Source organism: Durotheca rogersii, assembly GCF_024521655.1.
Source record: "Durotheca rogersii strain YMJ 92031201 chromosome Unknown GGS23scaffold_14, whole genome shotgun sequence".
Lineage (NCBI taxonomy): Eukaryota > Fungi > Ascomycota > Sordariomycetes > Xylariales > Xylariaceae > Durotheca > Durotheca rogersii.
In genome coordinates this window covers 151,242-175,465 of record NW_026251245.1, presented here as the reverse complement: position 1 = coordinate 175,465, position 24,224 = coordinate 151,242, and the positions used below count along the sequence as shown (strand labels likewise).

Genomic DNA, 24,224 nt, shown 5'->3' with positions numbered 1-24,224 from the left:
TTACATAATATGTGTCCCGCTTCCCCACATTTACAAAATAACACGGCGGCCACGGTTGTCAGGGAAACGGCAGGCGCTACGTTCAAAGCAGTCAACAAAGTGACCGGAGCGGCCCAGCCTATGCCCTGTCGGCTGTCTATTTGGGAGTGGGCTGCTCGCTACTCCACCCACGCCCAGTCATCGTGGCATTTTAACGAACTCGTCCACTTCCACCACCGGCACAATTAACATTCTAGGTCTCTTCACCTGAGGGCCGCCGTTGTCGCCGTAGCCGCCATCATCGTCACCGCTGGCCGCTCTGCACTTGCTCGCTGAAAATGGCTGCCGGCGATCTCATCGATTTCGACATCATCGAGGGGCAGAAGGAGAACATCCAGTCCTTGCCCGGCGGGCGATCAGCAAAGAAACTGGCCCAAGTTTTCTCTCCGTCTCCTCTGCACAAGCTCTCGACACCCACGCCCGCTGACACCAAAAACGTCAACGACTGCATCCGGGCCGAGTACGAGGAAGAGATCGCCAACATTTCCGAGTCAGACGATCCCCTCGACGTGTACGACCGATACGTGCGATGGACCTTTGACGCGTACCCCTCGGCGCAGGCCACTCCCCAGTCGCAACTACACACGCTACTTGAGCGCGCCACCAAGGCCTTCGTCGGCTCCGCACAGTACAAGAACGATCCCAGATACCTCAAGCTGTGGCTCCACTACATCAGATTCTTCGCCGACTCGCCTCGGGAAACCTACGTCTTCCTGTCGCGTCACAACATCGGCGAGGGCCTCGCACTATTCTACGAGGAGTACGCCGCTTGGTTGGAGAGTGCCAGCCGCTGGGCGCAGGCTGAGGAGGTGTACAAGCTGGGCATCGAGCGCGATGCCCGACCGGTTTCGCGACTGCTACGCAAGTTTGGCGAGTTCGAGCAGAGGCGCGAACAGCAGCCTGCCGGAGCCGACGCCCCCGCATCGCCGGCGCTCCCTATCGCCCGACCGGCATTGGCTGCCAAGATCGATCCGTTCGGAGCCACGGCGCGAGCACCAGCAGATCCTCAAGCTCCGAGGCCGAACAACGGTCTCGGCGGCGGCCAGTCCTCTTCGAAACCCGGCAAAGCTAAGCTTGCCGTCTTCTCGGATGCGACAGGCTCCGACGGCGGCGGAAGCGCCATGTCTTCGATGGGGGAGGGCGCAAAGGGTTGGGATACTATCGGGTCGCTGGCGGATCGCAGGAAGGAAAACGTGATGGAGGCGAAGCCTTGGGCAGGGGAGACGTTGGCAACTTCGGTCAAGAAGAGCAATGGTCCGAAGATGTCTATATTCCGGGACCCCGTAAGTCAATAGTTCCCGTCTCCCAGCGGCAATGTCCATTGTTGATCATGGCAGGACTAATTCGTGGCGATTGTGCAATTGTGTATCTCAGTCCTTGGCCAGAATAGCAGAATCTCATATTGTCATTGCCCCATCCAAGCACCAAGTAATTGTAAACCCGCAGAATGGGAAGAGAGAGCGCGTCTTCGTCAACTTAGAGGCTGTCTATCCGACCCCGGAGGAACCGGGGACTGAGCTCAGCTTCGAAGAGATCTGGGCCGCAAGCCGAGGTTGGCTCGACGTATGCTGGGAAGACGAGGGTGCCGTCGGAGAACAGCCAGAACCCGCGGGTCTGCCCTCACCAGCCGTGAAGCTGCTCAACAGCCGAGTAGCCGAGAAGCTGGTGATACACCACGACGCGGCGGAATTTGACGAAAACGGCGCGGTCAAGGACCGTCCTAAGCCTAGCAAGAGCAAGAAGAAGAAGGTGATGGAGGTCAACGAGACCCAAATTAGTGAGTTTGCTCCCCTTCCCTCGGGGTCCATCCAGCTACATCTTCTATCGGCGAGCGTTGACCAATAACTTTTGAACCATCTCACTAATCCCTTTTCCTACTCAATAGTCAAGGCCAAGTTAGACTCGCCATCCGGCCCCAAAATCAAGAAAAAGAATACCAACTCCGCTTCGGAGCCCACCATGACGATGCATACCAGAGCCGCCACTGATGAGATATACGACATCTTCAACGCGCCTCTCAAGTCTGCCGAAGAACAAGACGGCGAAAGTGACGAAGAGTATATGACGGACGGTGATTACACTAGCGGTGGCGAGAGCACCGGTACTACAAGACGGATCTCGACAAGCGAGGCCGGCGATGATGAGGAAGAGGATGAGGCGTCGGATGCCAAGAGTGAGAGCGAGTGGTCAGATTTCACAGCACAGAAGCACATCCCTCGAATCAGTGGCGAGACCGATAACGAGGACGAAAACGACGAAGAGGGAAACTACGACGAGCAAAATGACCCTGACGTGTCGGATCTCATCGATACTCGGGGTCCGGAAGAGGATGCAGATACCGACGATCACGAAGAGGACTCTTCCCCCAGAACCAGGTTCATTCCGATACCGCCCGAAGACTACCAGGCGCCTACTCGACCGTATAGGGACCCGGCCGAGGTGGCTAACAACCGCCTGCCGTTCATGACACCTATCACGGAGCGCACCGAATCGTCGCTCGGCCTCGTCACGGGGGCCAAGCCGCAGTACTTCGATACCAGGAACCCCCGGGGCAACGACACGCTGAGCATACAGGTCGAGGAGGAAGGCGAGGATAACGAAGACTTCGAGCCCCTGAGCAGCCCGCTCCGGGAGGTCCTCAGCAACTCGCGCGCCTCGCCGCCACTCAAGATCGCGCAGCCCCTGCTCCCGAAGCCGGCGGCCACCAAGGCGGCGGCGGCCGTAGTCGCTTCCGGTGGCGCCGCCGGCACCTTCCCGGGCCGGGCGCAGCGGAAGGCGCCGCTGGCGCTGGCACCGGCACCGAAGGGCCCCATCATCACGGACGCTCAGTGCAACCCGGTCGACGCGGCGGTGCGCGAGGCGATCCTGGCGCGCGCGCACCCGCCGCTCGAGTCGCAGCGCGGCTTCTTCGACCACCGAGGCGAGCGGTTCGAGCGCGGGGGCGAGATCCGGCGGTTCGCGCGGGCAGCCGCCGCGGCGGGGGGGGCGGGTGTCGGGGCGGCCCCCGTCGTCCTCGAGTTCCCCGAGCTCGCCGGCGCGCGCACCTACACGATCCGGCGCGAGCTGGGCGCGGGCGCCTTCGCGCCGGTGTACCTGGCGGAGAACTCGGCGCCGGACCTGGACTCGGAGGAGGAGGAGGAGGAGGAGGAGGAGGGAGAAGAAGGAGGAGGGGAGGGCGGCGAGGAAAACGACGAGAACCGGGCGCCGCGGTCGCGGATGGGGCGCGGGGCGTTCGCGGGGCCGGGGGCGCGCGCGGGGCGGCGCGCGCGGCTCGAGGCGGTCAAGATGGAGCAGCCGCCGTCGGCGTGGGAGTTCCACATGATGCGGCTGGCGGCGGCGCGGCTGGGGGCGGGGGACCGGGCGGCGGCGTCGGTGTCGGCGGCGCACGAGCTGCACCTGTACGCGGACGAGGGGTTCCTGGTGCTGCCGTACCACGGGCACGGGACGCTGCTGGACGTGGTGAACTTCTTCCGGGGGGAGCAGGCGTCGGGGGTGATGGACGAGGCGCTGGCGGTCTTCTTCGCGATCGAGCTGCTGCGGACGGTGGAGGCGCTGCACGCGCGGGGGCTGATGCACGGGGACCTGAAGGTGGACAACTGCCTACTGCGGCTGGACGGGGCGGGGCGGGGGCAGGAGCTGGCGAGCCAGTGGCGCGCGGACGGCTCCGGCGGCTGGGCCGGGCGCGGCGTGGTGCTGATCGACTTCGGGCGCGGCGTCGACATGCGGGCGTTCGGCGCGGCGACGCAGTTCGTGGCGGACTGGCGCACGGGCGCGCACGACTGCGCCGAGATGCGCGAGGGCCGCCCCTGGACCTGGCAGATGGACTACCACGGGCTGGCGGGGACGCTGCACACGCTGCTGTTCGGCAAGTACATCGAGACGGTGCGCGCGGACGACGGCCGCGCGGCGCTGCCCGGCACCGCCGCCGCCGCCGCCGCCGCCCGCCGCTACAAGCTCCGCGACGCCCTCAAGCGCTACTGGCAGACCGACATCTGGGCCGACTGCTTCGACCTCCTCCTCAACCCCGCCGCCCACGCCGCCGCCGAGGACGGCGGCCGCCTCCCCGCCCTCCGCGGCATGCGCCGCGTCCGCGCCCGCATGGAGGCCTGGCTCGAGGCCAACTGCGAGAAGGGCGTCGGCCTGCGCGGCCTCATGGCCCGCGTCGAAGCCATGGCGGCAGCGCGCGCGCGGAAGCACTGAGGCGGTGACGGCCTCCTCCTTTTTTCCTTTCTCTCCCTTTTTCTTCTCTCTCTTAGAAGAGTCTCCTCGGCCTTGCTCTGCGCAGCCGGCCCCGGCTTAATACTGACCGCGCGCCCCGGCTTCTTCTCCGGACGCGGGCGAGGAACGCGGCGCTGGCCGCAGTCTACGTTAGGCTCGACGCGGGGCAGGCTGGGCGGAGATAGGGCCGGCGGAGGAGCGGCGAGGCAGAATGATGGTAATGAGCGGACGAACCGAAGAGAAAGCGGGTCCGGGTAGGGGGCGTTGGGGTGTCAAGAAAAAGGGGGCCGGAGCCAGGGAGTGAGAAAGAAAGATGGGCGCCAGGGCCGCATGCACATCCCACATACATATTGTGCGTACACGCGGCCGCGACACCGTTGCATTTGTACTTCACATAGAGATCGCGGTGGCTTTTTTTTTTTTTGGTATCTTCAGCAGCTAGACTTAATTGCTTCTCGCGTTCGCATACCCATGGAAAAACACTTTTGCCTCACTCTCCTCTTCTTTCGTCCCGTCCGACGTCGACCCGATACACACGCCGTTCACCATCGTGAGAGAGAATACTGGACCTGCCCTTCACGGGTCTAGCGATGGTGTCTTGCTGCCACTGCTACTAGCCGTACAATGCTAGCTACCAGCGCAGATACCCTTCTAGCCATCGCCGTCCTCGGCCTCGTCCTCAGGAGGACGCCTTCTTCCTGCGCCGTGCCTTCGCCGCCTTCTTCTTATCGGCGGCGGCCTTTGCCTTGACCTCTGCGGCGAGGGCATTGTGGGCCTTGAGGACGGCCTCCTCCTGGATCCTGTCGCGCTCGGCGCGGCCGGGGGCGGAGAGGTCGGCCTCGAGGGCGGCGAACTCAGCGCTGTCGGGGTCCATGCCGATGAGGCGCTCGAGCAGCTTGATCTCGTCGGCCCAGACCTGCTTGTCCTCGAAGGTCTTGCCGTCGGGCGTCTTGCGGTCGATGGGCGTCTCGAGGATCATGGGCAGGCCCGCGAAGCCGTCGTAGTTGACGACGTTGTGGAACGCCCGCAGGCCTAGGAACCCGGTCCCGATGTTGGCGTGCAGGTCCCGCTGCGAGCCCAGCGGGCGCTTGCTGTCGTTGAGGTGCAGCGCCTTCAGGTACCGCGCCCCCACGACCTTGTTGAACTGCTTCATCGTCTCTTGGAAGGCTTCCGGCGAACGCAGGTCGTAGCCTGCGGCGAAGGCGTGGCACTGTAGCGCGCAGCGTTAATATCGGGTCGCTCAGAGGACCGTTGTGATGGGAGGTGGTGCGCTGAGAGAGGAAGGAACACCGCGCGAGGGAGGAAATGTACTTACGGTGTCTATGCAAACGCCAATCCGGTCCTTGTTCTTTATGAGACGGATGATATCCCGTAGGTCCTCGAACGTGGCGCCGATGACAGTGCCCTGGCCGGCCATGTTCTCCAGCACCGTTACCACGGTCTTGGTGGCCTTGTGGGCGTTGTTGATCTTCTTGGCGATGCGCCAGATAGCCTCCACTCTAGGCCCTCCATTCGCGCTTCCGGGGTGGAAATTGTACAGCTTGATGCCGAGCGATTCACAGCGCTCTAGGTCGTCGAGGAACGAGGTGTAGGCCTGGGCCGCCTTGGTCTTGTCGGCCTGGGCTAGGTTGATGAGGTAGGAGCCGTGGGGGAGGCAATGCTTGTGGACGTCGTACTTGTGCTCGTGAGATAGGGTGCGGAAGCCGTCGAGCGCATCTTTCGCCAGAGGAGGATTTGTCCACTTGCGCTGGGACTTGAGGAACAACGCGAACGCATTTGCGCCGATGTGCACGGCGTTTGGGATCGAGCTTTGCACGCCTGGAGAGGGGGAGAACGGTTAGCTAGAAGGGAGGCCGGGAGGTCGAGTAAGGAAGGATAGCTGAGGGCTCTTCTGACGAACCTCCTGCAGCGCTCACGTGCGCTCCGATATACATGAGCTTCTTGAGCGCATCGATTGGAGTGCGCGGGGCGAGAGCCATGGCGTCTTGAGACTTGCCCTTACCAGCTTTGCGCTGCGGCTTTCTGGCTGGGGGTTGGTCGGCTGCAGGCTCTTCTTCCTCTTCCTCCTCCTCGGCTTTGACTCGGGTCTTTCGTCTCTTGGTAGGCTTGGACTCCTCTTCGATCTCTTCGGGCTCTTCGATGCCGTCTAGTTCATCGTTAGCCTTGCGCTTCGTAACGCTAGCCTTCGCTGCGCCGTCGGCCGGCTCGCCGCCCTCCGCCTTTCCCGGCTTCCGGAGAGAGGGACGAGGCATGGCGAATGGCTGTGCTGCTTCGGAAGGCAGAGTTCGATATAATTTGCTAGGTATAAAGAGGGGTTTGATCTTGAGGCCTTTACGTTTTTTTTTTTTCCTTTACCAAACTATGGTATTGGCTCGGGGACGAGATAGTAGCATGTATGGGGATATGTCCCTACGTTGGCGTACGATGGAATAAATGAGGAACGTATCGGCTGGGGGTGACGCGGCGCGCGCTGGAATGCGAAACGTGACGAGCGGGAGCCACGTGATACAATTAAATTTGGGGTTCTTAACGATACTGCTGAATTCTTGAGTAAGATAGGTAGATAATTTGTACCTATTGAGGAGGCAGGCGGGGTTGTTATTCGCACGTACCTGCGCCTGGTCTACCCGAGCAAAGTCTTCTCTGGCTCTGTCTACCAGTAAGTGCATGATGCCGAGTGATGAATGTGATATTCAGATAGCCGTACTGTACCTACCTACCCAGGTACCTAGGTACTTGAGGCTAATGGACACGCGCCTCTTAAATCAAGTTATTGTGCGCGCTAGTATCAATGGTCCCCCTCTACCTACGTCTCGAGAGGCACCTAATGACAGAAGACGAGTCCTTGCGCGAGAAAACAAGCCCCCTCCCGGCGAGGAAAGATGCCGTCAGATTTTTTGCTTCCTACGGTACAATTTCTGTCTCGCCTGATCATGTCGTCTTGTTCCCGCCGGCTAGAGCTACTAGTGCTGGAGGTGGGCATAAGCGGGTATGGTACACTTTGTTAGTTTCCTACTAAGCTTTCCTTGGGCCTCCGGTGTCCAACTTGGCTACAGTTGGAGGGGCGCCTTAATTTAACGTGGGCACGTTAGGTGCTCTGTTTGCGCGATAGTGCTCGTGGTAGAGATTGCGCTGACGTATAGCGCCTAGGTAGAAACTAATCTATCCGAACCGGCGATAGTTCTCCTCCTGTCGAGTACCTAACACAGTAAACGACGTGGGTACCTCCTAATCTTGATTAGGCGTACATGGAAACGAGACGGGCGTCGCCCTCTCACAGTTGTAAAGCCGACGGCCCGATACCGACCTACTCTGTCGGTCCCTTGCTCTTGGGCAAAGAGAAGGCGGTTGGTAGAAGATGGGATAGCGGAGGGTTACATTCATAGGTACCTACATGTGCGTATCTATATTATTATGCTCATCATCACACGAATAAGGCCGCCAACAAGAGACACGCCCGTCTTCCGAAACTGACTCTGGATGGTGTGCTCTGACGGAGACAAGCTGACGCGCAGCTGGTGTCATTCGACGAGATGGATAGGCATAACTCCGACACGCCGTCCATGCGAATCAGCAGTCGAGGAACCAGCACCGGGGGGGGACCGGCCAAACCCACTCGGCCGCTCTCCCTCGCAGTTCTTTTTTTGGTCTCTCTTCGCCCATGGCCGTCCGCAGGTATTCCCGGTCCAAACAAGCCCCGCGCGGTGCTCTTGTTGTTTGTTTTACGTGCGGAGATCGGTAGTTTATTATTAGAAGACACGGACACCTCGCGTGTTTCAGTCGTGTTCTGTACTGCGATCTGTGGCGGGGTTGGACTTGGACTTACACGCAGCGACGCTCGGCAGCGTCGCCCGTGCGCCGGCCACGGCGGCAGGCGACGAAAAGCGCAAGAGATCACACGACCACTTGCGCATTCGGGCCAAGTGCGCGCTGGCCTCGAACCCGCCGAGGGCGAGGGCTGGCTCTGCCCAGGTGCCGAGACAAGCGGGCTGCCGTCGTCGTCGCATCGCGAGATGCCAGTGCAGCACCGAGGACGATCAGGAAAGCTTAGCGATTATCGAGCTGCGGCCAGGCGGCGCCCGCTCGAGGAAACGCCCATCGGCCAACCAGCGGCCAGCGGGCCTGGACAAATCCTGCCCGTACCGCCCGAGCTGGCTGCGTGCTACATGTACCACAGTTGTACATATGCATGGACATGCATGGCACTTGTCTAGCGTGACATGCGGCCGTACTAGGTAGGTACCTCTCCGCACAACCCCTCTGTTCTCCCACGTCGCCTTCGGTCTCTCTTTTCGACCCAGACGTACCCGCGCCCGCCCGGATGCTAGGCGCTGGTACTTGCGGCGGCTTCGACAGGAACCCAAGCTGCAGTAGCGTGTCCCCGGGGTCTCTGCCCAATCACCTGGCCTGGGTTGGGAACGTGGTGCGACGGCGGTCTCTGATTGGGCTGCTGTCCTTGCCGGCTCGGGAAGGGACTGCGGGGCTTTTCTGTCTCCCGCGACCCTCTTTTTTTTCCATTATGCGGCTCGCACGGTTACGTCAACGGGAAAGCACCGCGTCACGATACCAACTTCCCAATCGGGACTTTGTCGTGTGGGAATTCTCCCTCTGCGTCCGCTTCTGCTTGCAACCGTGCTTCCTCCACCCTACCTGTCCGTCTTGCACTGTCTCATAGAACCCCGCCGGGGCATACCTACCTAGGTACCTACCTAGGTACCTACCTATATCCTATTTTCGGCGTTAGGTACCGCGTCTGAATCGTATGCGTCGTTTTCACGTCGCGATCGGCATCTGGGCTCTTTGTGAAACTCGTCCGAGCCGGATGGGAACACGGCTCCTCCCTGTGGCCTCCGAGCCTGGTTTGTGCCCCCGCCGTGCCTGGGGACCTGCCCGTCGCGACATGGCCTCCCGCCCCATCGACGAGTGTGGAGGAAGAGCGGTATACGCCGTCCGCCCTCGCGGATATGCGGTGGTACGGTAGCAATGTCCTGGAAGGCAGGCAGTTCGAGACCGGGCCCGGAATGCCCCCGTAGTGTTGTTCTGATTTCCCCGCCTGTCTTTCCCTATGGGCATGTGAGCGTACGCTTCGAGGTCGGCCGCCGAAGGGGGGTTCGTGACCTCGCGAGAGAGACGTCCGTCCCCGAGGTGAACGTGCGTCCTGCTGGCTGGAGGTACACATGGCAACCTTAGGCTAGGTAGGTACATGGGGTGGATCTGCACGCATGTACCTCGCTGCGGATGTAGGGAAGAGGTAGGTAGGTAAGTAGCAGCAGCCCCCTCTCGTTATAATACCTAGCCAAATCCCCTCCCTGTCCCCCTCCCCGTCTGCGGAGCAACTTCCCAGCGGACAATGCATGCGTAGGAGGTAGCTGCCCTAGTCGGGCGTACTCCCATGTACAACTCCAGATCCTGGGAAGGGAGGGGTGGGTAGCTCTGGAGAGTAGGTACCTGCCTGCCTAGGTACCTCTTCATTGATCTGTTATGTAGAGGTAGGTGCCCGTAGTCTTGATTGAATCTGTTATGTAGGTACCCGTAGGTATGATGTGTACGACGCATATACCTACCTCTAGCCCTAGGGACTCGAGTCTGCACGCTGCGGTGCGTCCAGGGAGCGCAGCTAAGGCCCCGCGAGATGCGGTTTCTGAGCTCTCCCGGACGCTTACATGGAAACATCACACCCCACCTATACACAGGTATATATATATGTATATATATATATATATATATACCTGCTAATGCCACTACTGCGTCTTCTCCTCCTCCTCGCTATTTTCTGCCTACAGCTGCTCTTTTCCTCCACACTTAATTCTGTATAAGCCGACATGCCTGGCCAAACCATCTAGCTTGCTTCTTCGAAGCGTCCTATCTCCCCTACCCGCTAGCCACCGCCGACTGTCCATCTTACAGCTCTCTTCTCCTCGGTCCTTTTCTTATACCCAGGCACGCAATACCGGGGGAATCCTGCCAGTCGTCCCCCTCTCCCTGCGCTAGCGTCCGCTGAGACAACAGAATACACTTTGCCCTAAGAGTCCCCGACTCTCTGAGGGTTGAGACGACGCCACGTAACGCTGCAGACCTGGCAAATCTCACCCAGGAACTTTGATTGGACTTTTGTTTAGCCGTCCGAATCTCTCATTCCTGTTCCTAGTTCCTCCCATCCCTTCGTTGCCATCAGCCGCACCTCTTTCCCTCCCGTGCCCCCGAGCTACCCGTCTTCTCTCTCAAAGATGGCAAAGTTCCTCCGCCGCCACCATGAACACGATCCTCCCATAGGGGAAATCCCTGTCCCCCACGGCCCCGTAACCGGCGAGGAGCATCAGCACTACCCACGAAGAGGTTCAACTAGCCACGCCACCGACTATGAGAAGCAGATCTTCGCTCACCTGACGCGCCCCGAGGATTCCTACACTCCCGACGGCGTCTACTGGGCCGACTTGCCCTTCTGGAAGCGCTTGTCCTTCGTCAGCAAAGTCGACCGAGCCGAGACGTCGTCCGAAGTGCAGGGTATCTGGGCCATGATCAAAAACGACCCCCTCAGCCCGGTTTCCTGGTACTTTAGAAACGCCGTGCTTCCCGGTGCCGGCTTGGGTTTGGAAGGCTACGTTCTCTTCTCCATCGGGAACCTAGAGCCCTTGTTCAGTGCTGCGTGGGGATCATGCTGGGGCAAGAGTGCCACCGAATGCAGCAAGAATTGGGTCGCGGCCGTGACCTATCTCGAAATTATCGGCATCATGGTTGGCCAGGTGGCTGTCGGAGTAATTATGCCCCCCCTCCCTTAGTGAGATGGGAAATTTGATCGCGTTGCTGACGGGAAGTTCGACTAGATCATCGGCGACTGGATCGGCCGACGGTGGGGTTTAATCCAGGACGCCTTGGTCATGTTGCTCGGTCTCCTCATGTTGACAGGATCGTGGGGTTTGACGCTCGAGGGCTGGGTCATCATGTATGCCTGGTCTTTGTTCGTATACGGTATGGCCCGTTGAACTCGCGGAGCGCGTTCGCCCTCGGCGCCGACATTTCTAACTCGTGGGTCTAGGGATCGGAGTCGGTGGCGAATATCCCATTACAGCGACGTCATCCATGGAAAATGCTGTATCGGCTGGGAGGTTATCCACTAAAGACGACCGCCTCCACCGCGGCAGGAAAGTCACGATGGCGTTCTTGATGCAAGGCTGGGGGCAATTCGTCAACCAGGTCGTGCTCATCGTCCTCTTGGTCATCTTCAACCGTGGCAGTAGTGAGCCCCCCTACTCCGCGACGGCCGCCCAGTACGCTTTTCGTCTATCCTTTGCATTCCCCGCTATCGGTACGCTTTGGCTCGCCTACTACCGTACCTGGAGAATGAAGTCGGCCAGCAAGCATCTCGAACAAGCCAAGAAGAAGGCGAATGTGACGGGGTACGACGTCCGATCCCTCAAATTGACCTGCAGCAACTTCGGCGGACGTCTATTGGCCACTGCCGGCGGGTGGTTTTGCAACGACGTATTCTTCTATGGGAATAAGCTATTCCAAGGTGAGCAAACCGCGTAATTTGAGCTGCCGTCGAACCGTGTAGTCTAACTCTTGAGCACCAAGGCCAGTTCATTAACGTCATCTCCAACAATCCCAGCTCGGTCATGACGACGTGGACCTGGAACTTGGTCAACGTTGTCGTGTCCCTCTGCGGTTACTATGCGGCCTCGATGCTGATCGACAACAAAATGTACGGCCGGAAGATGATGCAACAAGTACGTGGTGTCGTTCCAACCCTGCCCCTCGGGAGCGGTTGCGCTAACCTTTGGCTAGGTCGGGTTCCTCATGTGTTTCGTCATGTTTGTGGTGCCAGCCTTTAACTATGAGTATTATACGAGCCCGGCAGGTATCCACGCTTTCCAGGCCATGTACTTCTTGTCGTCGTTTTTCAACCAGTTTGGTCCCAACTCGGTCACCTTCCTCGTCGCTGGGGAGGTATTCCCTACTCAGATACGCGCCAGTGCGCACGGGTTCTCGGCCATGATTGGCAAGGCTGGCGCCCTCCTAGCTTCGGTCTTGTACAACTATATCGACAACCAGACCAAGTTCTACGTTGTTCCTTGGTTTGGTCTTGCTGGCATGTTGATCACGTGGCTCTGGCTACCTGACACCACGGGACTTGATCTCAAGGAACAGGAGCGGCGCTGGCACTACATCCTGAACGGACGTGACAGTGAATATCACGGCATCGCCATACACCCGCAGCACCTTTCTGTCTGGGAGAGGTGGGTTGGCGTTGGAAAGAATTACCACCCCGAACTGGACGTGAAGGCTAAGATCAGGGACCTCCGGGCGGACTGGGAAGAGAGGGAAGCTGCCAGAGCGGCCAGCGATGTCGAATCGGCGTCCTGTGAGGATGACGACAATGAGGATATGACCAGCGAAATCCACGACTACTTCCGGGGAACCAGCAGCAGCAACGGTGGCAATTCGTTGAAGAAAGAGAAACCAACTACGGGGGAAGGTCAGGCTCAAGCTTCCAGATCGACTGATGGTCACAGTAACAGCACACTAGGAGAGCTGTCGGCGAATGAAAAATCCGAAGGGGGGGATCGTAGGCGACAAGCTTGAAAAACGACCTACCTAGGTGACGGCTTAAGTACCGGAAATGCTACCTGTGGGATTTTGTGCCTCTTTTTGAAGTAAAAGTGAATACATCATGATTAGACGAGAGACAATCGGCGTATTATTAACTGCTTGAATACTATAGATCTGGGCGTCGCGATCCATGGTACCTAGGTAATGTCTCGAGAGTAATTTTGCGGTAAGCAGGAAAACACGAAGACGGGGGCTTATGTATTTACGAGGTGTGTCCCTTTTCTACGTAACTAGGTACCTAAGTATAGGGCTTAGTCCCTGAAGAATTACCCATCATTAGGTAATACATACCTACCCAGGTCAGGTGATCGCGTGTTTCCGTTGCATTACCAAATCATTCCCATAGCGTGTTGAGAACGGCTTTAACGGACGTCACGAACCTACCTGCCTATAAGCCACGGGATGTCTCTGGGGGGGTTCAATCCAACTAGGAATCCTCACATTTTCCCACACGCATGCCCTATACTGACCGCGCGTAGCTCCCTTCTCCCTTTAGAGAACCGGACTGTCGGACGAGAGGAAGGTTGTCTTCCTATTTAGCTGCCCAGGCGAGCAGCAATCGGAACCCTTTCCTCGCTATTCTTTTTGACATGCGCTACCGCGGAAACTCTACCCCGACACGATGCCCTCGCCGATCGCAGGTAAATCGACGAACTTTCGGAGGCAATCCAAGCTGAACTTCGGTTTGGCTAATGGCAGCAAGGATGGCGGATCGAAGACTCCCATTGGGAAAAAGAAGCCCGCCAACGGAAACATCCTCAATTTCTTCAAGAAGGTCGAGGTGGAGGAGCAGCTGTTCTGTGATGGCCCTAAGAATGCGCCCCTGACTGCGCCACCAGCCCTCAAAGAGGAGGATCTCTACGACCTTGATGACCGTGAAGACGAACCAAGCACAGCAAAACGGAGGAAGTTGAGCCATGAGGGCAATGAGGACGCGCCCCATACGCCAGAAAGCGAGCCTCGCCGCGAACCCGACGGGACGAAATCTGCGGCACTGGAACAGACACAGATGCGTGCGAAACGACCCCGAGGGAGGGGTCCCTTTCTTTATAACTCTGACAGCGAAGACGATGACATCGAAAGCTCTCCAGCTAAACGCGCTCCTGATGACGAACTGCTCGCCGCTACATCGCTAGGCCCGAATCCGCAAGAAAAGGCAGAAACAGACTTTGTGCCCAAGTTGCCGACTGAGGAGAGCTGTTCAGAGGTGCTTGACGCTCCACTTAACCAAGACGACATTGCGGATGAGGAATTTGAGAATCTAGAGGACATCGAGGGGCTGTTCGACGACGCCGACGAATTTGATGACGGTGAGGAAAACCGCGAAAGATACTTTATGGAAGAACAGGCCAGGCTCGAAGCCGAAGAAGCAGGGGATTCTACGTCGGGTGGAATGGTGGACGGACCTCAGGAGGTGGAAGGGATCGTGGAAAGCTGCCCACTGTGCAATGCCAGCCTAGCCGGGATCACCCCAGACCAGGCAACGGTGCATGTGAACGCCTGTCTCGACGGACACCCTATGCCACCCGCAAATCCAGAGAAGCCGGCGCTGCCGGAGACAGTGGGCGCGCCCGAAGTGGGCAAGCGTTTTGCCAAAGCAGCCGTTCCCCGACCGGGCCAGGCCAATCCGATCAGCCTGGGAGGCACGGAAGGGCAGTCTACCTCGGCATTTAGCAAGCTGATGTCGGGGCACGCCGAGAACGCGGCGTGGGCCACGGCCGCCGCCTCGGAGCAGTCGTCTCGCGGCAAGCCGGCCCATCAGCGGACGTGCCCCTTCTACAAGATCATGCCGGGCTTCTCGATCTGCGTCGACGCGTTCCGGTACGGCGCGGTCAAGGGCTGCAGCGCCTACTTCCTCAGCCACTTCCACAGCGACCACTACGTCGGCCTGACGGCGAACTGGTCGCACGGCCCGATCTACTGCAGCAAGGTGACGGGCAGCCTCGTCAAGAGCCAGCTGCGGACCGCGGCGAGGTGGGTCCGGGAGCTCGAGTTCGAGGAGACGGTCGAGATCCCCGGCACCGACGGCGCCACCGTCACCATGATCCCGGCGAACCACTGCCCGGGCAGCTCGCTCTTCCTCTTCGAGAAGGCCGCCGGCGGCGGCACCGGAAATAGCCGCAGGAAGCAGCGGATCCTGCACTGCGGCGACTTCCGCGCCTGCCCGGCCCACGTCACCCACCCGCTGCTGCGGCCCGAGACGGTCGACGCCGTCTCGGGCCGCGCGAGGCAGCAGAAGATCGACGTCTGCTACCTCGACACGACGTACCTCGACCCGCGCTACGCCTTCCCGCCCCAGGACGACGTGATCGCGGCGTGCGCTGAGTTCTGCCGGGCGCTGTCGGAGGACCCGCGGGTGGCGGACGAGGTGCTGAGCGCGGCGAAGCGGGGGAAGCACCGCGGCGGCGGCGGCGGCGCGTCGGTGAGCAAGTTCTTCCCCCGCCTGGAAGACGGAGGGCGCGCGCAGGCTGCGGGGGAAGGAAGCGGAGAAGCAACGGCAGCGGCGGCCGGAGGCGGACCGCGGGCGCGGGCGCAGGCGCAGGACCGGCTCCTGGTGGTGTGCGGGACGTACTCGATCGGCAAGGAGCGCCTGTGCAAGGCGGTGGCGCGGGCGCTGGGGACGCGCATCTTCGCGCCGGCGGCGAAGCGGCGGGCGTGCGCGCAGCTGGGCGACGCGGAGCTGGCGGCGCTGCTGACGGCGGACCCGCGCGCGGCGCAGGTGCACCTGCAGCCGCTGGGCGAGGTCGGCGCGGCGGCGCTGCGCGCGTACCTCGACGGGCAGCGGCCGCACTTTGGGCGCGTGGTCGGGTTCCGGCCGAGCGGGTGGAGCTTTCGCGGCAGCTCTAGCGGTAGCAGCGCAGCGGCGCCGTCGACGCCGGACATCCTGCACGGCGCGGCGTGGCGCCCGCGGTTCGGGCGGCGCGACCTCGCGGCGGCGGCGGCGGCGGCGGCGCGCGGCGCCGCCCCCGACGCGCTCTGCCTCGCCGTGCCCTACTCCGAGCACAGCAGCTTCCGCGAGCTCGCGCTCTTCCTGCTCGCGCTGCGCGTCGACCGCGTCGTCCCCACCGTCAACGTCGGCTCCGACGCGGCTCGCCGCCGCATGCGCCGCTGGACCGACCGCTGGATCGCCGAGCGCCGCCGCGCCGGCGTCGCGCGCCTGCTGCCCGGTCTGGGCCCGGACCGCGACGGCGCGGCCGAGGAGAGCGGCGACGCCGAGGCGCGGCTCTGGGACGGCAGGGATGGCGGCGCCGGTGGCGGCGTACGGTGGTAGGTGTTGGATCGCGGTGGCTGTGTGGGTGCTGTGGCTGTCGTTCTTAGGGGGGTAGAGCGTTGGGGCGTATATATATGGTCGTCGTCGAGCAGGCGTGTGTAGATGCTGTACTATAGGTCCCCGTACCTACTTACCTGCTCCTTTTCTTCCGTGCGTCCCTGCACCGTTTCTATCCCTCCCACCTCGTTAACTGGGTGACTCTATTACGTTGACTTTTCTGGGAATACTTCCACCCCGCTGGCCCGCTGGCCGGACGTAGATAAGGACGGGGTAGGACTACAGACAGCCTCCGGTGCGCATGTCCATCCGTTTCCGCACGGCATCACGCGCATATACATACATACCGCCTTATACCCGTTCCAGTCGGCAAGTAAGTAGTCACGGCCAAGCACAGCGCATCATCGTCAGCCAGACTCTCCTTTCTTCTTCCTATTCACCGTTTACTCCTCCGCGTTTCTCTCTCTCTCTTTCTCTCTCTCTCTCTCTACTGCCGAGGTATATCCATTCACCGAGCTCTTCCGCCCCGGCGCGCTCCTACGTAGATAGAACGCGTGGCAATTTGCCAGGTCCCAGCGCCCCTCCGTTTCTAGTGCGCAGCTAGCCGTACAGATGTGCGTGCGCAAGATGCTCATCGCCCGCCCCCTTTCCGCTGCTCGCTCGATTGTGTTATCTAGTGGCGGATCACTCTGCCGGAGCGGCTTGTCCGTATTCATATTATACACATACATCGTGCGCACGCGCGCACACGCGCACGACACCGTACCGCGGCTATTCGTAGAAGCGCACATACCCCTCCGCTGCCGCGGGTGCCTTGCCCTCCTCGCTGGGGCGCCGCCGGCATTGATCGCATGCCCGCTCATTTGCCCTTGCCAGCTTGCTGTGCGGCTTCTGCGGCAGTGTTAGCCATTCTCCATTTATATATACGCGCCGTCGAGATGTACTCGTAGTTATAGCTGCGTCGTGGGCGCGTAGTTCCGTATTCTCCCCCTCTTTGCCTTCCTCTTCAGAACGCAGGGTGAAAACAAGGGGGGAGAGGAAGGAAATAGAAAGGGGGGTGGGATTGGTCCATATAATTGATCGGGAAATGTATAACCGTACCTCTCCTTGTAGCATCCTCCAACAGCGGGACGTCCACAGCGTTGGCAGGCAGATGGACGTATCTGACTACGGACCCGCGGATGAATACATTTTTAACAGAGCTCTACGCACGGTTTGTTATCTGGTTAGCGTATTCCATCGATTCTCCCATCGCCGCACTGGCGAATTTGCCTCATTAAACGCATTCGCTCGCTAAAGATCTGCTTGGGGACGTGTAGGATGGGGGGCTATGGAGGCTGGGATGGTGATGAGCGAGAGGGAGACTCTGTGGAACACAATACAACGAAGCTGAACTCACAAGATGCGGATACTTGACCTCCTCAACGACTTGGATGTCGTCAAGCTTGATGTTGAGGTACTGGTCGACGCTCTTGAGCGTGCCACGAATCTGAATGTCATTCTTAAGCTCGACCGTCACCTCGTGGTCGATGAGCGTTTTGAAGAAACTATTTCGTCGAGTTAGCCGGCTCGTCGCATCGGTTGCATGGGTGGATATAAAATCTCCGCCCTGTCTCTCTCTCCCTGGCCCTCTTTTCTCGCATGTTTACCCTCCCCCGTCCCTAGATACAGCGCCGACCCCATTCCTCGACGACCCCCCTTTTCCAGCCCCTCATGGGGGCCCCGTCTGATGACGAGTCCACGTGACGAGGTGAAGGGAGCAGAACGTAGATATGCCAATGCCAATCCCTTTGTCTAGCTCTAGCTCCATCCAATGACGGGTAGGAGAATTCGGTCCAGTTCGTGCTGTCTCCCCACCCACCCTGTTACTGACAAGGCTGTGCGGCTCTCGAGACTCCGATCCCCCCCACCAAATCCTTGCGATCTACGCAGATAAGCGAGGCTGCTCCTCGATCGCAACAACAACTCCGCTCGCCCTCGTCGCGGGCCCGACTCCTAACCTCGTTTATCGCCGCAACCGGCCGCTTAAAGGACGGGGAGGTAATGCAGGTGCATATACCTACCTCTAGGCATCTTTGTAGCAAGCAGGCTTGGTTGGCTTTGCAGGGGAGGAACGGGCACGGAGAGAGGCAAAGAGTGCTCCCCCCTCCCCCCTCCCCCAAGGATATTCGTATACGAATAAGTGGGATGGGGTAGTTTAGGAAGGGAAGGGAGAGGAAGTCGATGTTAGAGAAAAAATAGACTTACCTAAAAAACAGCATCTTGAGGAGAGAACAAAAAGATGGCGAAACGTCGGGTTTGGGTTGATCGGTCGGGTTCTCGCGTGCCAGAAAATTCCAGCACGGTATCCAGAGGTAAGTGGACAGGCAGACAGGCGTTTGAGGTGGCCGGAGGAGGGATGGAATGCGGTGCTCGGGATTCGCTGTGATGTCGTCTTCCGCTTAGCTGTATGGGTATGGCAAGGCAGGGCAAAGGTGAGAGAGGTTAGGCCAAGGCAGGATGGGACAGGATGATGGAGGGAGAGGCGTACCTTGCCGAAGTCGGGTTACGTAAGATGGGTGCGTATGGTCATGTAGGTACCTTACTAAAGGTGCCCTGAGGTTAGGCCAAGTAGGTACCTACTACCCAGCACCCAACTTATCCGCGTTATGAACCTAAGCCAAACGCTGGCAGTGGTTACATCCCCCCTCCCATCAACCGGATCTGGGGTCCATCTCACGTGACTGGTCGCGACAAAAGTCCCAGCGAATACCTGCCGCCTTGGGTAGTAGTCCTGACTCCTCCCAGGGTACTACGGTAGGTAGGTAGGCAGGTAGAGGTAGGTACCTAACCTACCTACCTTAGGTACCTGCCGGGCCTGCACATAATATATCTAGGTACCTCCTAGGCATGTACCTACCTACATGCATACGCACATAACCCAACAGCGATGCACCGTAGCTAACCCACCTAGTAACGAGACGATGCATTCCGAGGTGCGCTGCAACAGTACGTGACAATTCATCACCTCCCGACCCTATCACACAGCTATCATACTACATATTACCACAGTACCAACATTGCCGCACTCCGATACCACGCTTGCTAGCCCAAATGCTACGCCAATCTCGCCTACAAAATCAATAGCTGACCGGCCTTCGGGCATCAACCACCGCAACATACCTGGGGGGGGATACCGCGCCTCTCGCCTTCTCCTCCCATGTCTTTGGTACATCCCTACGCCTACGTAGCCTAGCTTAGGTAGGAGATAGCTATGGTAGATGTACTCCGCTCACATCTACACACGCACGCTTATACACCTAACACACCTATACACATACCTGACCAATGTGCACATACGGGGGTGAGCTGAGGTCGGATCCGGTTCAACCCCCCTCGCCAGGAGAGAATGCGGAGAAACCCACCCTGCTACGCGGAATGCAACGCGAGAGACCAGAACCAATGTCACTGCATGGAAGCGCAAGCCGTACTTCGTATTTCCTGTGCCTCATTGTTCCCTAGTCATCCGGCGACGGACTGCCATTTGGAATCTATTCCATCCCGAGAGAGCCCCCAGTGTAGGAGAACCGGCTATCCGGTGAGATCCTGCTTCTTAGCTTTTTTTCTTTTTTTTTCTTTTTGCCAATTTAGGAAGGCCACTCCTGATCTCTTGCTTCCCGATTCTTTCTGTTTTTTTTTCTCGGTTCCTGTCGTGTTCGAGAAAGTAAAAAAAAAAAAGAATTTTAACGCCTCAACGCTCGCCCGACGCATCCTTGGTAGCCTGACCGCTTGCGTGTAATATCCGACTGGTGTGAGAGGAGGAGAGAGAGGGAGAGACAGAGAGAGAAGAAAAGGCACAATAATATATCTGATCCTCGCCACGCGCCCCCCTCCTCCCCTTTCTCTCAAACCCCCCTCTTTCCCCGTTTCCCGTCCTCAAAATAGCTGACACGAATCGGAAGAAATAAGAGATGGATTAGGAAAAAGAGCAACAACAACAACAACAACGACAACCAAATCTGGCGAATTGGGGGTATCCTTCCGTTTGTCTCATTTCATTCCGTGCAATCTTCCTCCCATCAGACTTCCTTCCCTAAGCCATAGTCCCATCCCACCGAACGTGCCAAGTTAATTTCATTAATAAAACCGAAAGAAACACAACAGAAGGAACGAGAAATTATCGCGTGGGCGACGAAGAAATGCTTTAGGGAAATCGAGAACGAATGTCCGGGCGCCCCCTCCTGGCAAAAGTATCCCATTCCATTTCGTTCCCTAGTGGACCTCCGGGACCTCCTACAAATCAATAGAAGAAAAAAAAAAAAAAGGTCGCACCGTCAAGAGGGACAGATAATAAACGGATGGGGGATACTCGGGCGTATTTCCCATCCGGAATAGTCCCCTGCTATGCTCCCGTCGCCAGGATACGGAGAGGGAAAGGTAAATAGGGTGGTAGGAAGAATCGAGTTTATCGTAGCGTCGTAGCGGCTTACAAAGCAAATTGGAGTGTGACGTTGCTGCCTCTGGCTCGACCACCCTCATCAGCTGTCTTCCTCCGCATCATCATCCTCCTCATCATCGGGAGTCACCGGTTCCGTCTTGGCCTTTTTGTTCGGCGTAGTCGTGCTCGTCTCAGATTTCCGCTTCGAGCCGGCCTTGGCGGTCGTTGTCTCGCTAGCAGCAGCGCCGTCCTTCTCCTCGTTCGCGTTCTTGACCCTGTCCATCTCCGCCACCTCCTCTGCGGTCAGGAACCGACCGCCAGGCCCTCGAGGTCTTCGCATTGCGTGATTATGTCGCGATTCGTGGAGGTAAGGCTTCCGCCCCTTGCTCGTCAACCGCAGGGCTTCCTCCAAGCGCTGCCGAGCTACTCTCCTCTTGAGGATGCGATGAAACTGCTTTGCGTTGACGTATAGCGGAGACTCTTCGGCACCCGCCGCCATCTCGGGCGACTGCGGAGGCGGCATGGACTGGGCCGGTGGCATCGGGGGCGGCGCGACGGCGCCGCGCGCGGCATGGTTCATCATGGGCGCGTTCGGCACGCCGGGGCTCGTGACCTGACTCAGGCGTCGGCCGGGTAGCTGATTGACGTTATTCATCTGCTGGGGCGAGCGCGGATCGCGCGAGTCCTTCTTGCCGCCCGAGGTCATCCTCGGAGAGCTCTGGGTCAGGCTGGGGTCCGAAGGCATATAACCCGAATAGCTAGGGCCGCCCGCGGCGGCGGCGGTCGCAGCCATAGCAGCTGCCTGGATCTGGGGTACGCCGTAGTGCATGCCCTGCTGGGGCACGCCGTACTGGGTCTGGTACATGTTGTGTCCTGGGCCCGGAGTCGATGTCTGGTGCTGTGATGGTAGGATTGGCGAGGTCTGAACGCCGTGCTGATGTATGCTGTGACTCGTTGGAGACGTGATGCCGCTCCCAGCACCCGAATTTGTGTAACCAGAATGCGCCGACTGTGGTGGTTGCTGGTATTGCGCGTAGTCCATCATTATCGGAGACGAACAGCGCGCGGGGCGGCGGGGATTTCGCGATACCCAAACGTCGATGTCTCGGCTTCTGCGATGCGAATCAGAGACAGCGGGTTCGGCCTGGCAGGGAAATCCGTTGGTCAGTCGTGGATTGGCTGTGCTACGGCTCTCTGTGGTGAGATGATGAGTTGAGACGGCGCGCAAAAGCTTAGCCCGGGGTTGCTTGACGTCTTCAAGATAAAAGGCTGCGAGGTTGACTATACGGTCGGCTGCGGTTGGGCACAACGCGTTGGGACGGCCCTCGATCACTTAGGTAGCTGCGAGTGTAGGCTGGATGTGCATCCAATCTATTGGATATGCGTGGATGAGCTGGCAATGAATGATGTGGTAGGTGCACGCAGAGGGTCGCACCAGGGCATATGCAAAACGAATGTATCTCGCGGGGTGGGATCAAGGTGGTCCAGATCCCCAAGGAGAGGCGCAACTTGACAACCACGTGAGATCTGGGGGTATGTGAGCTGCTGTGAGGCTATCCAGCCCGACAATAGGCCCTATGGCAATGGTTCTGCGGGTGCGGGTAGCCTAGCGAAGCAGGTCGACGAGGTTCTCGAGGCCTATTCGCAACAGCCGTTCGGATTGTGGAGAGCTGTCCAACCAAAGACATTAGATTCGTCCACAACGATTTTATGTATTATCACGTAGGAGAAAATCTCGGGTGGTGAAGAAAGGGGGGGGGGGGGGGGGGGTGTGAGATGGGAGGGGGGCGTGTGTGTGCGCGTGAGGATTGGGTGTGTGAGAAATCATTCCTTTTTTTTCTCTCACACACGCTGGGCCACCACTTGATGCGCTGGCATGCATGACGGAATATGCACAAGCCAGGCTCCACCCTGGCGACCAGCTCAGCGGCAGGAGATCCCAACTTCGATGTGTCTAGCAGTGGCGCAAGGCGAGGGCTGCCCGATATGCTCGGCTCTGAGCAGCAGCAGTCTTGTCTGTCTGACGACATGAGAGCTAGGGCGTCTTCCAGGGTCTCCCCCTCCCTCCTCTCCGTCTCTCCCCCTTCCCTCCGTCTCTCTCTGTCGCTGCATCCCCTCGTAGCTCTCCATTCCCGCTGTGCGCTCGAAGATCTCGAGGCTGCATCCCGCTGATTGGCCTAAAAGCGCACATGCATCTCTCGGACACCTGCAACGCAGGCATGTAGAGCTCGTTTGGGAAGAGGCGTGGGTGGCTGGCTAGCCACACCAACGAGGGCGCGAAAGGTGTGCGGCAGAAAAAAGGGACGAGCGAAGGAAAAGGAAAGGGCCGGGGCGAGTTACGCAAAGAATGGACGGTTGGTGCCTCGAGTGGAGGAGTTTGCGACGTGAAGAGGGTATACCCGATCGTCAGGCATTGCCTTAGTGGGCAAGAGATGAGATGGTGTGGTGCTGGGCGGTGCGGATGGGTGGGTGGATGTATCGTTGCAGACGAGCAGCGGAGGGGGGAATCAAGGAACAACTTGTCCAAGGTGGGCGGTGGGCAGGAGACGGGAGATACCTACATCCCTCTTTTTGGCAGCTTCCCGAGTACTTGGGTTCGCCTGCGCAGGGTTTGCCGGACGGATGGGACTGGTCGGGTCCGTCTCGAGCAGCGGGAATGTCAGTGGGTTGAAGCTGGATCGCGATAACGGGAGAGGAACAAAGAAATTCTAGAAACCAGATAGCCGAATCGAGCCAATAGCCACGCTGGCAGCAATACGGGCTTCGAGAGGGGTGGTGATGGCTTTAAGCCTATTCACCGCAGGCATGCCGCATGCACGTGAGAGTACAATGTAGTAAAGGGATGATGGGCGGATGCACCGTATCGGGGTAAGCCCGGCCACCAGGCCACCATGGCGATGGGAATAGCTGAGCCTGTGTACCTGTATGTGCCGGGATTGCGGTCGCCTGGGGTTATTTGCGCGCAGGAGGGGAGGGGAGAGGAGGGGCGCCGAAGGAGAAGGCAGGCCGGTATGCGCGCGTAAAGACGGGGTGCATACCGTGTGGTAAGGGAGGGCTCACCAAGCAGAGAGAGAGCGAGGCGGAAGAGGGAGAGAAACACGAGGTAGAATCAACTTACAATCAGATTTCGCGAGTCCCAATCTCTTTCGAACCGTCGCCGTCTCTGATGGAGCCGCGAGAGTCGTTGTCCGCAGACAGCCTCAATCACCTGATGAAGGAATAGGGCCAATAATAAGAATGAAGCTGGTTCTGACGATGATGATAGGCCTTTGGCTATTCGAAACGAATGTTAGATTATATGGCCGGCACTAAAGAGCTCAGATGGTGATTTGCTGGGTCTGGGTGGGTTTCTAGTCGAGTCGAGTCTCTTTGCGCTGTAGCGCTGAGTGGCTGGATCGGGGTTCCTAGGCATCCCCCCATTCGACCCAACTTCTATAGCGACCCGAAAGAAAGGATTGGGAAAGGGAGGGGATAAGAGGATAATAATAACAGCAACATCAACAACAATAACAACAACAAGGCATATCGGAGGCCTGCCGCGTTGCCTATAGTCCTGCGGAATAGGCACAGTACCGAAGGGAGGGGGGAGGGGAGAGGGCGAGAGAGAAAAGAGGAAGAAATACGCGCCGTACCTCGAGACAGCTTGTTATCGCAACCACCGCTTCTATAAGC

At 58.9% G+C, this 24,224-nt stretch overlaps 6 protein-coding genes across 6 annotated transcripts; 3 read left to right on the top strand and 3 right to left on the bottom strand.

Annotated features, from left to right (window-relative positions):
• Window positions 1-104: 104 nt before the first annotated feature.
• GGS23DRAFT_610759 (Mad3/BUB1 homology region 1-domain-containing protein) lies at window positions 105-4,510 on the top strand. The gene is made up of 3 exons (XM_051520351.1): window positions 105-1,322; window positions 1,414-1,816; window positions 1,925-4,510. The coding sequence occupies exons 1-3, from the start codon at window positions 318-320 to the stop codon at window positions 4,237-4,239; spliced, it is 3,723 nt and encodes a 1,240-aa protein (XP_051370820.1). The 5' UTR covers window positions 105-317; the 3' UTR covers window positions 4,240-4,510.
• Window positions 4,511-4,890: 380 nt separating this feature from the next.
• On the bottom strand, window positions 4,891-6,701 carry GGS23DRAFT_106173 (DNA lyase). The gene is made up of 3 exons (XM_051510957.1): window positions 6,158-6,701; window positions 5,573-6,075; window positions 4,891-5,467 (listed from the first exon to the last, which is right to left on the bottom strand). Exons 1-3 carry the CDS (start codon window positions 6,507-6,509, stop codon window positions 4,937-4,939), a joined length of 1,386 nt encoding a protein of 461 aa, XP_051370819.1. The 5' UTR covers window positions 6,510-6,701; the 3' UTR covers window positions 4,891-4,936.
• A 3,206-nt stretch (window positions 6,702-9,907) lies between these two features.
• GGS23DRAFT_572721 (MFS general substrate transporter) lies at window positions 9,908-13,148 on the top strand. Its single transcript, XM_051516641.1, has 5 exons — window positions 9,908-11,012; window positions 11,082-11,226; window positions 11,294-11,770; window positions 11,833-11,984; window positions 12,043-13,148. Exons 1-5 carry the CDS (start codon window positions 10,485-10,487, stop codon window positions 12,838-12,840), a joined length of 2,100 nt encoding a protein of 699 aa, XP_051370818.1. The 5' UTR covers window positions 9,908-10,484; the 3' UTR covers window positions 12,841-13,148.
• A 65-nt stretch (window positions 13,149-13,213) lies between these two features.
• GGS23DRAFT_610755 (DRMBL-domain-containing protein) lies at window positions 13,214-16,305 on the top strand. Its single transcript, XM_051520350.1, has one exon. The coding sequence runs from the start codon at window positions 13,490-13,492 to the stop codon at window positions 16,136-16,138; it is 2,649 nt and encodes an 882-aa protein (XP_051370817.1). The 5' UTR covers window positions 13,214-13,489; the 3' UTR covers window positions 16,139-16,305.
• A 233-nt stretch (window positions 16,306-16,538) lies between these two features.
• Window positions 16,539-18,658, bottom strand: GGS23DRAFT_572716 (U6 snRNA-associated Sm-like protein LSm2). The gene is made up of 4 exons (XM_051516640.1): window positions 18,383-18,658; window positions 17,535-17,682; window positions 17,237-17,339; window positions 16,539-17,026 (listed from the first exon to the last, which is right to left on the bottom strand). Exons 1-4 carry the CDS (start codon window positions 18,394-18,396, stop codon window positions 16,995-16,997), a joined length of 297 nt encoding a protein of 98 aa, XP_051370816.1. The 5' UTR covers window positions 18,397-18,658; the 3' UTR covers window positions 16,539-16,994.
• A 1,994-nt stretch (window positions 18,659-20,652) lies between these two features.
• On the bottom strand, window positions 20,653-21,597 carry GGS23DRAFT_605757 (CCAAT-binding transcription factor (CBF-B/NF-YA) subunit B-domain-containing protein; the record flags this gene model as incomplete). Its single annotated transcript, XM_051519811.1, has 1 exon — window positions 20,653-21,597. One exon carries the CDS (start codon window positions 21,595-21,597, stop codon window positions 20,653-20,655), a length of 945 nt encoding a protein of 314 aa, XP_051370815.1.
• Window positions 21,598-24,224: the final 2,627 nt, after the last annotated feature.